This window comes from Amborella trichopoda, chromosome 3 (genome assembly GCF_054954075.1).
Source record: "Amborella trichopoda isolate Santa Cruz 75 chromosome 3, AtrichopodaSantaCruz75HAP2 v2.0, whole genome shotgun sequence".
Taxonomy (NCBI): domain Eukaryota; kingdom Viridiplantae; phylum Streptophyta; class Magnoliopsida; order Amborellales; family Amborellaceae; genus Amborella; species Amborella trichopoda.
Window position 1 is genome coordinate 46,316,353 of NC_142338.1, and position 16,902 is coordinate 46,333,254.

The following is a 16,902-nucleotide window of genomic DNA, read 5'->3' on the forward strand; positions in this document are numbered from 1 at the left end:
TGCGTTCAGGCGGGGGCCTCGGCAGGTTCCCGAGGGCCCAGGGATATCCACTTTTTTTAGCGCCTAGGCCTGGGCGATGCCCCCAGGCCCCCAGAACCGCCTCGGCGGCCGCCCAAGTGCTGGCCAATCCGCTTTTTGAAACACTGATAGCACTTCCCAAACAAGAATTCAAATTCAAATTCAAACATTTCCCTCCTAATTATTATTTTTTTCGCAACCAAAATTTAAAACAACCGCCTTGAATTTCATGTAAATTCAAGAAAAATCCATTATAGAGAAAAATCTCCAAAATAACCCTACAAAACAAAAAAAGAAAAGAAAATACAATCCAAAAGAAATCAAAGCTTTCTTTTATTTTCTTCATCATCGTACTAATATAGGCACCAAACATGGGAAAACATGTTCAGAGAAATTTATTGCTAAACATTTTCCTCAAGAAATAATTCAACGTTAAAGGCTTTTCTGATAAATAAACATGCCCAAATAAAAGGAAAACTCTTGAGCAAACAAAACCAAATGAGTTTGCTTTCATATTGTATAATCAAAGTCTAGATGAGCATTCTAGTAATCATGACAAGAGGGATCCCATTGCAGTAAATGACAGATGATGCAAGTGGGTGGATTGTTGATCCCGGAATAGAAGAGGTCTTCCCTTATGGGTGTTTGCATGGGATATGATCGAGGTTACAAGGCCAGCTTCTGACCTTGGAGGGGACCGTTAGATTGACTATTATGCTTGGTTCATAGCAAAGGAGGGAAATAGAGGAGGAGGCTCAGTCGGAAGATAATGTAGAGGGCCATTATATTGAGCATGATTTAGATGATGATATCCTGGACCAAATTGAGGTGTTGGGTTCGAAGTCAATGACAAAGAAGATAATGACTAAATTGTTCCCATTGTATCATATTTCATTTTTCTCTATATTGTGGTATGTGAATGTGGACTTGTGCTTAATTCCTTCTATATTTAAGTATTTTGAGATTACGATCATGGAGATGAAGCTAAGAGCCAAAATATGGATTTTAGAAACACTACTGCTAATCTTTTACTCTTTATGGTTGTTGTATTACATCATACATTTACAAATTTGCAAATTGTAAAATGCGAATGAAGTTCAAAGTTCAATCCAATTGATTGTGTGTGTGTACACACACACAAACACGTATATATGATTGCTTCAGGTGTGTATAAATTCATATATACCTTTAGGATACATATACATATGTATATGTGTATCTATGTATGTGTATATATACACATGCTACATACATACATGTACATGCATATTGGTGCTTGGAGCACACATATATGCATACAAATGTGTGTGGGGCATCTCAAACCCCAAGCACCTATGTAGCTGGCCTAGACACTACATGGTACCTTCTGAAACATTGATTTGAAACATTGATCCTAAATGATTACGAGGGGACTCATCTTTTCTAACGCAATGATCTGTCTCCCTCTCCAAAAGTAGATCCCAAAAATCGCCTGAGGTAAAATGATGACTAAAAAACGATCATCATCATTATATGAGCCTTATCCGATCTATTTGAGGTCATGTATTCAGGATTCATGAAAAGATGCGGCAAAGGCACAGTTAAGGGAACCTTGTGGGTAGGGTGACGATCCCACTTCAGAACCTCAATCCCAAGGTTCCGGCAAGGGATCTTGTAAGGACCCCTTTAGGAAATTTTAGGATCTCCCTCCCAAAAAAAAGGGACCACATTCCATCCATCAGTGAAATCCAGTTCCATTTCGAAATAGATCCCCGCTCCCATCAACCATGGTCTAAGGTTTTGGACATGCATATTGATGCGTGGAGCACACATATATGCATACAAATGTCTATGGGGCATCTCAAACCCCAAGCACCTATGTAGCTGGCCTAGACACTACATGGTACCTTCTGAAACATTGATTTGAAATATTGATCCTAAATGATTACGAGGGGACTCATCTTTTCTAATGCAATGATCTGTCTCCCTCTCCAAAAGTAGATCCCAGATATCGCCTGAGGTAAAACGATGACTACGAAACGATCATCACCATTATATGAGTCTTATTTGATCTATTTGAGGTCATGTATTCAAGATTCATGAAAAGATGTGGCAAAGGCATAGTTAAAGGAACCTAGTGGGTAGGGTGACGATCCCAAGGTTCCTGCAACGGATCTTGTAAGGACCCCTTTTTGAAATTTTAGGATCTCCCTCCCAAAAAAGGGGGACCACATTCCATCCATCAGTAGAATCCAGTTCCATTTCGAAATAGATCCCTGCTCCCATCAACCATTTGGTCTAAGGTTTTGGTACATTAAAATCTTGGTTTCCATGTTTGTGGGTTCTACTTTCATTAACGGATAATACCAGGTTAGAGATTGCAATTATCCAAAGTTCCCATTATTTAGAAATCATAAGTTCCATTCCATGATGTTAAACTCCAATCCCTTTTTTTCAGTTTCAAAAAAAAAAAAAAACTCCAGTCCCTTTTTTGCATAGCACGAAGTTCCATTATTTTAGATTCTTAAGTTGAACAGGTATAGTCTAGAGTGACCCATTGTTTTCTTAAGTCTTGTTGTGTAAGCCATCCCTCTTAATTGTGAGAATATATATTTCCTTTAAAATCTTATATTTATGATGTCTTATTGTTTTAGAGTCTTAAATCTGATTACCGTTGCAAGACGGGAATATATGCTTTCATTTCAAGCTTTAAAAAGCTTCTTTTCCATCAGTCAGAGAGAGAGCGAGAGACAGAGTAGTTCATCTTGTCCTCTGGCCTCTTCGGAGAGCCAACCTGTGAGAAACAATGGAAGCAGAGGATACTACATTCAAAGAAGATGACTCTTGAGTGGTAGGATTCTTGGTTGCCGGGGACTCAGAGGAATGGTGCACGCCAAATTTGTGTCATGGGCTGAAGATGTAATGGTCATAAGAAAACTGACTTATAGAGTTACATAATTAATCCGTTGTTATTCACACAAAAATAAATAAATCCATTGTTAAGGGCGGGAGGCACTTGATAAGGGATCCCTGGTAATGGCACTTGCGGACCTCGGGCCAATCAGCTGAGGACCTTGATTCCTATACTTTAATAATCTCAATATTAGAACAGGAGGAACCCCGTTATATGACATACTTAAACCTCGATTCCTTAACCAAGGGAACTCGTACTAGCTCTACTTACATCCTCATTGTATTGAATAATGGAGCTTAGATTCCTGCTAGTCAAAACATTGAACCCATTGACATTAGATCTCGCTCCCATAAACCTAAGGATCTCGCTCCTTGCCTTGTTCATAGTATGGACGACGATCCTAACCCCAAGGAGCTTCCACTAGAGTGTGGTTCGGCGAATCCCGAACCAATCCTACTCCCACCTCCAACAACTATGGGAAAAGGTTTACACTGGTTTCCTACCTAACACAACCCCCCTCCTTTATCCAGGCTTGGGACCAGCCATGGCGAAGTTATGGCCAGGAAACGATATGAGGACTAAATGCTAAATAAACTATTCAACATGCAGACATTTGACTTCCCTTCCAATGTAAAGAGGGTTTCAAATACTAGTCCGAGAAAAAACAGGAGGAAAATGTGAAACGCTACAAATTTCTTAGTTGATGGCTTGATGCCAATGTTAGAAGCAGTGTCTCCGCTCCCATCTGCCACATAAAAACCACATAAGCCCCTTAATGTGTGTAGAGATTCTATCTAAGCTAAACGCTACTGTAGAACTTATTCTTTTTGGTGTGGGGCTGTGAATCCAAACTCACGTTTTGGTGCTCAACATCAAAGAAATTATTTGCACCTAAGCAAAATACAAGACAATTACCGTAACAAAACAACAAATTGAACCATAACATGCAAATATCATGGCACATAACAATCACATCAGTATCATTTTGATGAGTCATATTAGAGATATAAACCCAGAAGGATTCTATAGCGTACCCGAAATACTGATTTGAATCCAATGCCTTTTTGCCCAATATATCCAGCACCAAAGCCTTTCTTTGTCGAACTTCCAATATCACAAAGTGCTTTAATATTTTGAGCAGAAAAGCCCCGCTCGTTATTTAAAACAACAATATTAGTAGGCTGAAAAATGAAGACCAAAGTGGGATCCACATTTTCCGGATACATGTTGTCATCCGCATTCTGAACCTGAAATATTAATGCAGAGTATGAGCTTTGGGGAAAAGGAAACCAGTAAACCGACCTCAAAAATAACAAGATATGAAAGATCATAATCAGGTGAATGTCATCCATCAAAATAACAAGACATGAAAGACCTATAATCAGGTGAATGTTGTCCATCCATAAAAGTTCAAAAGACTGAACAAATAGAAATATATCCACAACAACAAACAGCCCATAAATTTTATGAAAGGAACTTAGTTCTCGGAGTTTGTACTCAAAAAAGCAATAGGCAAGTGCATTACATAATGCTCTGGCTGATATTTTAGAAGAAAAATAATATTTAATATTTAATTAATTTTAGCTTTCTATTATTTCCATTTTTAATTCATTCAACATTATTTTTGTGGGTGCTTAATTTTTCATCTAACGGCTTTTTTTTAATGTGTTAACAGTTTCCCATCTAAAGTTGTTCTAATGTTTTTTTTTTTCTTTCCCTTTTTTTGATGAGCTCAATAGTGTTACAGAAAGTCCTATTTCTATAATTATTATTTTGGTATAATTAGCATATACAAGCTGTCTAATTTTTTAGTTATTTAGTAAGTTTTCTTTCTTAATTTCCTCCTATTTGATCTCTGCAATATATAATTTTTCTTACAATAAAATTTGTATAAAACATAAGAAACTTCTAAGGAGAGATCGATAAGATTTTCTTTTAAATGAAATTTGGAAGGAAAAATCATAGTGCGGATAAATTTAAAAGTCATAACCCTATTTATTCTCCCTGATATATATACAGACAAGGTCTTCTCACAGACACCATCGATTGCAAGGAGCAATTAATAATGATTAGGGCAATTAGTATCATATTGCATAAAATCCACACTAATGACATCATTTGTGCATAATTTACTACATCAGCTAGTAATCTTCTATGTGCTACGAGTAAATAACCTTAAGATTCCAAGCATAGTCCACAGATTGGATGCTCACCAGCTCAAGCAGAAAATGTGAATCTTGGGAATATAACTCTCGCGAGAGACACTGCAATGCTCGTCCAAGTCGGGCATGCTGCTTTTCTAGTAAGCTACTATTAGCCTGATCAAGAGTTGCATCCAATCCAAATTCTTCTCGTCTAATGGCCTCAATAAACTGGGCTGCATCATGGACATCCTTGTCTTTATGCATGGAAGCAAGAGAATTATCTTTCAAATTTTCAACCCAAGTATGAGTAGAAACATTGCGTATGCAATCATGATTGGTAGAAGCATCACATTGTCCCTTTAAATGAGCAATATGAGCCTCAGGGTTCAAACTAACCTTGCCATCAGCAGGAAAGACAACTATAGAACTACTTGTGTTCACCCCTGTCGCAGTGGGAGACTCGGTATTATTTTCTTTCCAAGTATCGAAACAGGAAGAAAATATGTGGTAGTCATCAATCCATTCCAATATGCCTAGTGAAAAACCAATATCATGAAGCATCACACGTTGATCAATTTGATAATTTTCAATGCACTCATGCAAAATGGTTGCAGGGGCATTCGTAGCTGTGAACCTCAACCCAGAGAGAAGAATATCTGCAGCAGAGCTGCAAAACTCTGGAGGTAAATAAATAAGACATTCCAGAATAAACTTAGCTGCAATAACAGATCCTTCCAAGCTAGAACCAGGAGAATCAGGCGAAAGAGAATTTGCAGAATCAATATTTAATATTTTCTGTCCAATGAAAGCTTCACCTATTGTGGATGAAAGCTTCCCATTATTTGTGACCTTCAAGGAATCAATATAATTTTTCACCATGACTTGGATTCCTTGACGTGCATAGCATTTTAAAAGGGAAACAGGAGATCGATTTATCCCTCCATATAAAGCAAATACTGATAATAACTGTGCTGCTGTTCTCCGAGCAGATCCTTGAAGTACAGCTTCCAAGAAACCATCAACCGTTGCAAGATGATCAATCCGAATTAATTTTCCATCCTTTGACACAATGGAAAATAGCTCCTCACTGACTCCACTTAACAACCAATCCAATAAGGGACCAAGTGTAGGTGCGAATACAAGGTCCCAATGAGACCATGCCTGAAGATCTGATAGTATCGGTGCCTTTAGTAAGCACTTGATGGCATCATTTCCAGTCACTACACCCAAAGAACCTGTGGTTTGGCCCGATTCAGTTAGACTCCCAGCACTTTCAGGCAACGGGCCCCCATTAAGCAGCAAAGGATCCCCATTATACCTAGGCCTAAGCAATGTGACAGAGTATAAAACACGCCTGGATGAAGAACAAGTGTTATGTTTCCATATAAAATCATCTTCCAGGTCTGTCCCAGCTACTTCAAAGCTGACCAAAGGAAACTGTCTCTGGAGTAGGGTAACAATTTGATCCTTGGTCACTGTACTGGCATTCCCCAACTCGAATTGAGCTTGTAACAGTAGCTCTCGAACCTGACTATGGAACATAAAAACTGTAATGGGGAACTTACCAACTGTTTCCGCTGCCAAATCTCGAGAGAGTTCAAAAGGAAGCAAGGAGTGATGTTTATATAAGAACTCAAAAAAGCTCCCATACCCCAAACAACCAAAACTCTCAACTGAAAACTGCTCAGCCAACCATTTCTCACAATCTAGAAACTTCTTCAATGATTCGAATGGCCTTTCCAGGGACAGCTTTTTTTCTCCAACCATAGCACAACCACTCTTGTAAAATTCAGAAACTTTTTCGATGATATCATTAACATCGAGCCCTGCAGAATGATGTAAAAAAGGGATACATAAAAATAAGAAAGTATTAGCATGTGTTGGGTGAAAAGAAATGCATAGCAGAGAAAGTTTCAAGATAAAACCTTAAGAACATCACAATGTCAAAATATCGAGTGAGAGAATTAAAAGATTATAAAAGTGCAGTACCCAAAAAACAATGCCATACAAAACGTTTTGCACAAGACATAGAAAGACAGGTTATAGTTCAAAAAGCAGAGGCAACATAGATAGTACAATTTTTCCGATAACTAACAAATATGACCTAGTAGCTTATAGTCAATAATTCTTACATAATCACCATCAACACAAATGTCAGGAAGAGATGATTTGCAACAAGATTTGTTAAGTAAGGTTGCATTAGGGAACAGTTGCCAAGGCATTTCCTCATATAAGGAACAGTTCCCAATGCGTTTTCCTCACTATATGACAAATTCCATGACAGACAAGATCCCCCTGTTTGCCAGCTACTTATACAATAGCTAGGGTTAGTAAAACACTACTCCTAGCCCTTATTCTACATGCAAATGAAAAGACATGAGGCTTCATTTTCTTCCATTGCATTTATTAGTGCCATGCAACACCCATCATGATGAATTATTTTGCCAGGCCATGCTCCAAACACCAGACTAGATACTAAGTAATCAAATGTTCATATAAATGAAAAGTAAGTTCATATAATGAAATGTAACGTGAAGTTTGTGTTCCACATGTGCTTCCCCAAGTTAGCCATCATTCATAAGCAGAAAAATTGAAATAGTGGCACAAGGGAAGGTGCAGCACCACCAACAAGCTATGAATTTCTTTATATGTATTGGTCACATTGGTATATGTCAGCTCTCAAACATGTTTTTAGAATAATGCACACAAACACATAAAATAAACAGGTCGCAGCATCACATTAGAAAACCAAGAAATAATAAAAAGAACAAAGAAAGGAATCCAGTCCACCTATTAACGTTTCTGTGACAGTTCAAGTCCAACAGTTTATAAAGAAAACCCGGAGTTAAAACAACACTGCAAATAGAAACAAAGCCTGAAACAAGAAGAAAAAGGAACAGAAGAAAGTCCATGTGCCTGACCTCATTTTTAAGCATCCACACCGCACCAAAACCAACCTATAGCAACCCTACAATCAGCTTCTCATTTGCTAAATGCAAAGAATCCAAGCCAAGACTACATCAGCACACCTCACTGCCGGATGGCTAGCATTCCAAATCAATTTGCCCAATGCAAACAAATGAGAAGCAAATCCAAACATAAAAACCTTGCTAAGCAACTCCATATAAAGACATAAGACAACTAATACAAGAAAATTGAGAAAATAGACCAAAAACGGTTCAATAACCTTCAAAACAGACCAGATTTGAGTGGATTTGGCTTTCCTTGCAAAAACTAAAGAACCCAAAACCCTAGATAAGGCTTGTTGGCACTATTTACAGATTGTTTTTACAGTTCACACCCCAAAAAGTGTCAGAATTTTATTACATAATAATAAAAAAAGACGAAAACTATCCCCACATAAGTTAAAGTATTATAAAAGTCCCCCATAAGTCCCTTCACTTAAATTAAAACATAAAATTTGTATGATAAACAAGTAACTCCATAAGTATTCTCACCACTTCTCTAAACATCTTCTAAAATCCTAAAAAATATAAAAAATCCTAGAATCCCTCAAAGAACTTAAAACCCCTAAGAAATAACCCTAGAAATATTCAAAAATACATCCTTAAAAATTAATAAGGAAAATTCAAATATAAGACACATCTTGTCTTGCATCATTCTGCCCTGGTTGGAGAAAACCCGTCCTCAAGTTTTGAAATAAGCTAAAATGAATTTTGCGTTAGTCTTGCAACCTCCTTCAACCCAAATACTAAAAAGGACTTGTGAGTTGCTGGACTAATCAAAACACAATGGTTGTGCATTGAAACTCTTTGCAATCAGTTGATATACCCACAAACACTTTAGAGAACCCCTCGAGGAAAGGCTCATTACATGTCGATGGAATAATTGTGATATGTACATCTGGTTCAGTCACATGAACCAGCTGAAATTACATCAATACAGCCAATAAACCTTGCTCAAATTGCCTTAGTTCAGCCTTGGAACAGACCAAGGGAGCATCTTCAAGATGATCTATCCAACCCATAGTTCACTAATCAAATCAACAACTTCCTCTTCCAAAACCTCTTCATCTTGACCATTGTCCCCTTCCTTGTTTTCACTTGCTTCTTGATCAAAAATTGGATCACAACCTTCTTCACCTAAACACTCATCAAAGACCAGTGGAGAGTCCCAACCAATGCCTTGCTGATTTTGGAAGCCAACTGATGAGAAATTCTTCGGGTTTAACCAAACTGCCTCGTTTACTACTCAGGATGTCATCACGTTGTGCCGAAGCACTAATGCCTCCCAATGATCACTATAGGTCACTTCCGGGTCCCCTCTTCAACAACTGGCTCATCATAGATGGGACCAGGGCATCTTGCTGGTTGGTCATTCCAGCAGTGCGAGATGTCAAACCAGCACCCATCAGACAGCCTTTTCCTTCAAAATCACCACCACGGGCTACTGCCATATTCCCCCCATCACCCGCACCCGCACCCAACCTGCTCGAGGTACGTTTCTGCTGAATTTCAACCCTCTTTGCAAGGTTATAGACCTCATCAAAGGTCTAATACTATTGCAAAACAACCACATCTTGAATCGATTGGCATTGACCATTCACATACCTGGCAATGGACTGCTCCTTCAGCTCAATCACATCACTATGGGCACTCAAAATGTGAAACTCAACTGTGTATTCATCCACAGATCTATCTCCTCGCGCAAATCTTTTGATACAAAGACTGTAAATACTTTTCAGGGAGATATTTTTCCTTCATCTTCTCCCACAACACACACTTAGTTTTCCACTTTTTTTCTCGCCTTGCTTGCAATTGTTCCCACCATTCGGATGCACTATTATTCAACTTACTGGCAATAATTTTCACCTTTTCATTCTCTAGCACATCCTTGTAATCAAAGACCCTCTCTACAGTGTTTAACCAGTTCATAGAGTTGCCGAGTTGCGACTTTCCTTCAAAATCAGGAATATCTTCTTTTTTTTGATAAAAAGAAATCAGGAATATGTACTTTTAGATGTATGGATTTTGAGTGCCGCACATATCTCTGATCATATTCGTCTTCCTTGATTCACCATGCAGAGCACGATAGTGAAAAGGTCGCACTCAACATCATCTTGGACAGACAAAACTTCATCTCACCCACAATCAATTCTTGCAAGCCGCCTCGTAAGTTCTTGAACTTGTCGTCTCAGATCCTTTATCACCTGATCCCACTTATGACGAGGTGGATCCATATGAATGCCCCTGCCTCGAACTCTTTTTGTTGTTATAGGTTCACTGAAATTAAAAACCCTAGACAAAGAACCAACAAAGTTTAGCTGAAACCAGTAAGTTCTAGGCTAATTTGGAAAAACTTGGCCTAAAATAAGCAAACCCTAAACTTGTTGTAGTTTCCTAGCTTTCTTATTAAAGAAAGCCTTGCTCTACTACCAATTTGGTGCAAGAAAATTGGGAAAATAGACCACAAACAATTCAATAACCTTCAAAACAGGTCGGAATTGAGTTGGTTTGGCTTTCTATGCACAAAACAATACCCCAAAACCTTAGATAGGACTTGTTGGCACTATTCAAAGTCTGTTTTTATCGTTCAAGCCCCAAAGAGTGTTAAAAACCCTAACACCCCAAGCCCTTTTGTTAAATCATAATAAGAAAAGATTAAAAATAGCCCCACATAAGTTAAACTATTATAAAAATCCCCCCATAAGTCCATTTAAATTCATCATCATCATTATCAGAGCCTTTTCCCACCTAATTGGGATTAGCTACACAAAACCTAGTCTACCATTCTGCTTTATTAAGGGCCATACCCTCAGTGAGGCCACAAGTCCCCATCTCTTTTGTCACTACTTCCAACCATATACTTTTGGGTCCACCGCTTGCCCTTTTTTAGCCTTCCACTTGAACTAACGTGCACCTCCTAACATGTGTCGTACTGGGTCTGCGCCTCCCATGGCAAGCCCACCTAAGTCTACTTTCTCTCATCTTATCGCCTAGTGGTGCCACACCTAAATTCTCTCGAATGTATTCATTACGAATTCCATCCATTCTTGTCTTGCCACTCATCCATCTCAACATCCTCATCTTATCTACAATCATTCTATGGGTATATTGTTTCTTGACAACCCAACATTCCACCCCATAAAGCAAAGCTGGTCTCACGGTTCTTCTATAAAACTTGCCCTCCGCTTAAATGAATGCAGAGATCACATAAAACTCCGGCTGCATTGTTGGCATTATTCAAAGTCTGTTTTTATCGTTCATGCCCCAAAAAGTGTTAGTAACCCTAACACCCCAGGCCCTTTTGTTAAATCATAATAAGAAAAGATTAAAACTAGCCCCACATAAGTTAAACCATTATAAAAATCCCCCATAAGTTTACTTAAATTCATCATCATCATTATCAGAACCTTTTCCCACCTAATTGGGATTAGCTACACAAAACCTAGTCCGCCATTCTGCTTTATTAAGGGCAATACCCTCAGTGAGGCCACAAGTCCCCATCTCTTTTGTCACTACTTTCAACAATGTACTTTTGGGTCCACCACTTGCCCTTTTTGAGCCTTCCACTTGAACTAACGTGTACCTCCTAACAGGTGTTGTACTAGGTCTACGCCTCCCATGGCAAGCCCCCCTAAGTCTACTTTCTCTCATCTTATCGCCTATTGGTGCCACACTTAAATTCTCTCGAATGTATTCATTACGAATTCTGTCCATTCTTGTCTTGCCACTCATCCATCTCAACATCCTCATCTTAGCTACAAACATTCTGTGGGTATGTTGTTTATTGACAGCCCAACATTCCACCCCATAAAGCAAAGCTGGTCTCACAGTTCTTCTATAGAACTTGCCCTTCCGTTTAAATGAATGTAGAAATCACATAAAACTCCTGCACATCTACACTTCACCCACCCTGCTCTAATTCTGTGAGCAACATCTTCCTCAATCTCTCTATTTTTCTGGATTATCGACCCAAGATATCGAAAGTGTGCTCTTTTTCGTATTTTTTGGCCATCAATTTTAACTATTTCCTCATCTCTACTCCTATTATTACCAAACTTGTATTTCATATACTCTGCCTTAGTCTAGCTAATTTTAAAACCTTTAAATTCTAGAGCATTCCTCAAAAGTTCAAACTTTGTGTTGGCGTTGTTTCGGGTCTCATGTATCAAAACTATGTCGTCCGCAAACAACATGCATCACAGTACCTCATCTCATAGGTGCCTAGTTAAGTCGTTCATAGTTAATACAAAGATGTCTAAGCTCCCCTGATATAAACCTATTGTCACTGAAAACTCACTATTCTCTCCACTAGTTGTTTGCACACTAGTTAGCGGCTCCCTCGTACATACTAGTTAGCGCTATCTCACCAAGTCGATGTAGTATTTGGAGACTCCTTTCTTTTCCAACACCCACCAAATCAAATATCGAGCTACTCTATCATAAGTATTCTCTAGATCAATAAAGACCATGTGGTGTTATTTTACCTCTGCCCTCAACTTCTCAATCAGTTGCCTAAGTAGGAAAATAGCCTCAATTGTTGGCCTCCCTGGCATAAAACCGAATTGGTTTTCTGATACACTCGTATCTTGCTTTATTCGTTTCTCAATCACTCTCTCCCACAACTTCATGGTGTGGCTATAAGTTTGATTCTTCAATAGTTCACACAATTTTGTATGCCTCCTTTGTTCTTATAAATAGTTACCACAGTACTTTTCTTCCATTCATCTGACATTTTCTTCATTCTCAACACCTTGTTGAACAACCTAATCAACCAGCCAATGCCAATCTCCCCCATGCACATCCAAACGTAAAATAAAATTCATAATGACACATTACCCCTAATAAAACAAGTAACTCCATAAGTATTCTAAACATTTTCTAAAATCCTAAAAAATATAAGCAATCCTAGAATCCCTAAAAGAACTCATAACCCCTAAGAAATAACCCTAGAAAATTTCAAAAGTACATCCTTAATATTTAATAAGAACAATTTTGAAAATAAAATGCATCTTGTCTTGCATCAACACCAATGTTAGGTCTCTGCATCCCTCAAATGAACAGCAGAAGAGGTAGCGAGTAAGTTTTTCTTTTCTTTTTTTCATTTATATGACTAACAAGCAGTGGACAAGTTGATTATTCCATTCCTCCAATTATAGATAAGTAACCAGAGAATGATTTAGAAGAATGGGATTCTCAAAGTTGAAGTATCCCAATTATTGCCTTTCTTTTTGAGACTTAGTTGCAATCTCTCTTATTAATAAATTAGGGTTCAAACTAGCATCTCAGGGAATCACAAGGCGAAGGGGTTGAAAGTCAACAAAATTGTAATTGAATGCACAAACACACGCGTGCGCACACACAAAAAGAAATTTTCATATTCTACCACGTTCAGTATAGAAAAATCTTTATGCTTTCTAGTTCTTTTCTTCAACGTTTGTTTTCTAAATCAAAATAAGATGATTGATCCAATTTAAAATCTCAGCTTCCCACACATACACAAAAACGTATAAAGAAATTTTCATATCTTACCTCATTCAATCGGGGATAATCTTTATGTTTTCAAGTTCCTTTCAAGGACTCCAACATTTGTTTTCTAAATCACAACACAATGATTAATCCAATTTAACACATACACAAAAACATACAAAGAAATTTTCATATCTCTAAATCAGAACACGATGATTAATCCAATTTAAAATCTTAAGTTTCACGCCCTTAGATTGTACTTCCAAAGGAAATAAAAAGTAACTAGAGGAGGATTCTAGAGCTCAATCCCTTAGCCATGACATCCACCCTCCTTTTCCCACGGAGGACCCACTTGGCCCCAAGCGACCCCATGTCTCAACACCACAATCCTCTTCCCCCATCCTTCTCCCCAACTTGGCAGCCATTTCATTTAGAGCAATCATCGCCCTGTTAGAGGGCGTTGAGCTCCAGAATCCTCCTCTAGTTTTGGTATGCATGCCTCGCCACCAAAGGAAGGGCCCTACCTTTCCTTCAGATGAGGCAACATGCTCCAGTCATCCTTCCCCAGCAAAAGATAGCCCTTTGCTTCTCAAGCTACATCAATTAATCACCGAGCCATCTCCACTATCACATGACTTGGAACAATCAAGCTCTTTGGTTCCAGTTCAAGCCGATGCAAGAGCATCTTCTCTTAACCTCTCATCATCTACAAACACTGCTTCCTCCCACCCAGAGAAAGCTCTCCATGTCTCTTCTCCAGCGCTAACCTCTTCTTCCACAGAGCCTCGTAGACAGAAGCAATGCCTAGTTCTCCCCTCTAGCTACTGTTTCTCTCAACTGCCACGTATTGTTCACCCTCCTCCTCTAGCTCTTCCACAGCTCAGTCCTCTTTAATGTCAATATATCCACTTCTCAAGTTCCTAGCTTCCACGCCATCTCCTTCCTCTAAACCGCTTGAACCAATTTTCGCCTTTTCAGAACCTCTTTCTCCCTAGTGCTCCCATACTATTCTCTTTGGAACTACCCCATCCCTCTCCCCCTAGAGATGAGATTGGCACTCAAGGCATACCAATCTTCTGGAGGTATTCTAACCCCTCTACTACTCCTCGCCCTCCCTCCCCCAAAAAATAATAATAATAATACAATATTTTTGCACAACTCTCCCACATTCCCCTTCTCAAACACATCAACACATTCCTTGCATCCATCCTGTCCAGACCCAGCAGTCTGAGCCACAGCAGCACAGTTTTTAATGTCTACCCAGCCTAGCTTGCCACAGTCATAGCCAAGTTTAACCTATGATGCAGGCTGAAGCTCCACGAGAATTCTGGATGAGGAAGAGGTCCACTCAGACATTCAAACTTCCTATTCCTGCTTTACCCAAGGAAATAGCTAGGATCGGCAGAGGTGAACATATCATGGACACAATGCCTCAAGACATGGGATTAGTCGATGATGGTGTAATCTCTGACCTCATCATGGTACACAGGAAGCAGGCAACACTGGCCCAGGTGAAGAATAATCCTAGAGGACGCAAGGGAACAAGGGAATCAATCAACCTCGTCAGTGATATTACAACCCGGCCTCTTCCTCCATCTCTTCCTCCAGACTCACCACCCAACAATACCTTCCTCCAGACTCACCACCCAACAATACCTTCCTCCAAACCCTTCACGAAGAAGAAACATGAGGAATATCCCCCAACTGCTCAAAATAAAGATCTTAGTTTGGAACATTAGAGGTTTAGGTAGCCACCTTATGAAATATGCAATGAGGGCTTTGATCCAGTCCAAAGCAGTTGCCATCGAATGTTAGGGAAATTTGCGGCAGGAGACCTTGTCAATGGGAGGCCAAAGAGGCATTGGGAGCATCCCAATACATCAGGGTTGTTGGGACCCTACTCTTCATCAACCATCCTCCCCTTTGGTAGGCCTTTTCTCAGTCAACCTAGTTTTCACTACAACCTCCAATGGCCTCATGTGGAAGGCCTCTTTGTTTATGGCCCACACTCCATGATCCCGAGACGAGACGTCTGGGCTGGAACTTCAACCAGAATCCCCCAACCACTCGATCCCTTGGGTTGTAGGAGGAGATTTTATGTGATAAGGTGAACCCACGAGAGAAATAGAAGATGGAATTATACTCCATGCGTGAGAGCTCTATGATTCCATTTAAAGTAACGCTCTTCTCAATATTCCTCAAGTGGGTAGTTCTTAAACTTGGTCTAATCACACGGCATAACCACTCATAACTGAACTTGATTCCTTCCCATTATCAAATGCATGGCAATCTACACATCAGATCACAAGCCTATCATCCAAGATACTAACCTGCTTCTAAGACCCAACAAACCTTTTACTTCGAGCTCCAATGGATGGAGGAACTAGATTTTGCACAAAACTTTCGCCAATGGTGGTCTTGTTTCAAAGTCGTTAATTGGGAAAATTTATGTCTCGCAAAAAAAGTTGCAACTCTATAAATCCTCTCTTAAAACTCTAGAGAAAGTCTCGCCCTGAAACCCCAAACCTTCTATTCTTTCTCTCAATTTCAAAAATTTTTGAATTGGATACCCCAAATGTTGGGATTTTATGGCCATTTAAAGGCCTTATGAGAGCATGTAACCAATTTTTACTATCATAGAACAATGAACCCCAGTGGGAGTATGGCCCTAGAGGGACCGAAGTTGGCAATATTGATGTCGAGATTCAAACTAGGCATAGCAAGCTAAGCCAGTTAAGTTTTAAAATCCTAAAAATACCTGGGCATAGAGCACAACCGAGAAGGCTAGCAGGGCCCAGGGTCCTTTGCCAAGGGACTGTGTGACCCTCGTGTGTGATTAGTAGGTTTGAAGGGATAAGGGCCAAATCCTCATCATACCAACACACGACATATACACATGATAGCCGTATCGGGAAGCAAAGCACCATTGAGGGTGTTGTGTGTACATGTGCAAGAGATAAACCCCATGCACCAAATTGCGATGGTGTGCACAAGTCTGTGTGACCTAGGCTTGTCCCTAAGGGGGAACATGTAATCCATATAAGAGGATTGTGTCCCCTCACCTATTGGCTAACTTTGGTAGCCCAATCATGAACTCCTGTAATGGACTGTGAGTCATGGGAACAACTGGGTCAATTTGAAAAAAGGTGTGGTTCATGGTCTCTAGTAGAAGATGGAGTGCTTCAGTATTTTCGCATTTTCCTTGACATAATTAGATCGGAATCCCATCAGATTAATTTAGAAATAACTAATTTGACAATAAATGATTATTAGATTGATAAAATAAATTTTTAGAAGTCGCTGGATATTTTATTTTCTCAAAACAGATTTATAAATAGGATAAATTGTATTTTCAAAATTTTAATTATTCAAAGAGAAAATAAAATATTAAACGCTTTCTTAAAATCATGCTATC

General features: G+C 39.2%; 1 protein-coding gene across 7 annotated transcripts in view; it reads right to left on the bottom strand.

Moving 5' to 3' along the window:
• Nucleotides 1–16,902, bottom strand: part of NOV (Histidine kinase-, DNA gyrase B-, and HSP90-like ATPase family protein) — a 64,943-nt gene that overhangs the window by 26,188 nt on the left and 21,853 nt on the right. For 6 of the 7 annotated variants that reach the window (XM_020673356.2, XM_020673355.2, XM_020673354.2 and 3 more), the window contains 2 exons: nt 5,125–6,881; nt 3,946–4,158 (listed from right to left, as the gene is read on the bottom strand). In XM_020673356.2, the coding sequence (XP_020529015.1) occupies nt 3,946–4,158; nt 5,125–6,881 (1,970 nt within the window). Of the gene's footprint in view, nt 1–3,945; nt 4,159–5,124; nt 6,882–7,976; nt 8,083–16,902 lie in introns of those variants that run through there. The other variant, XM_088860931.1, reaches the window with a different exon arrangement.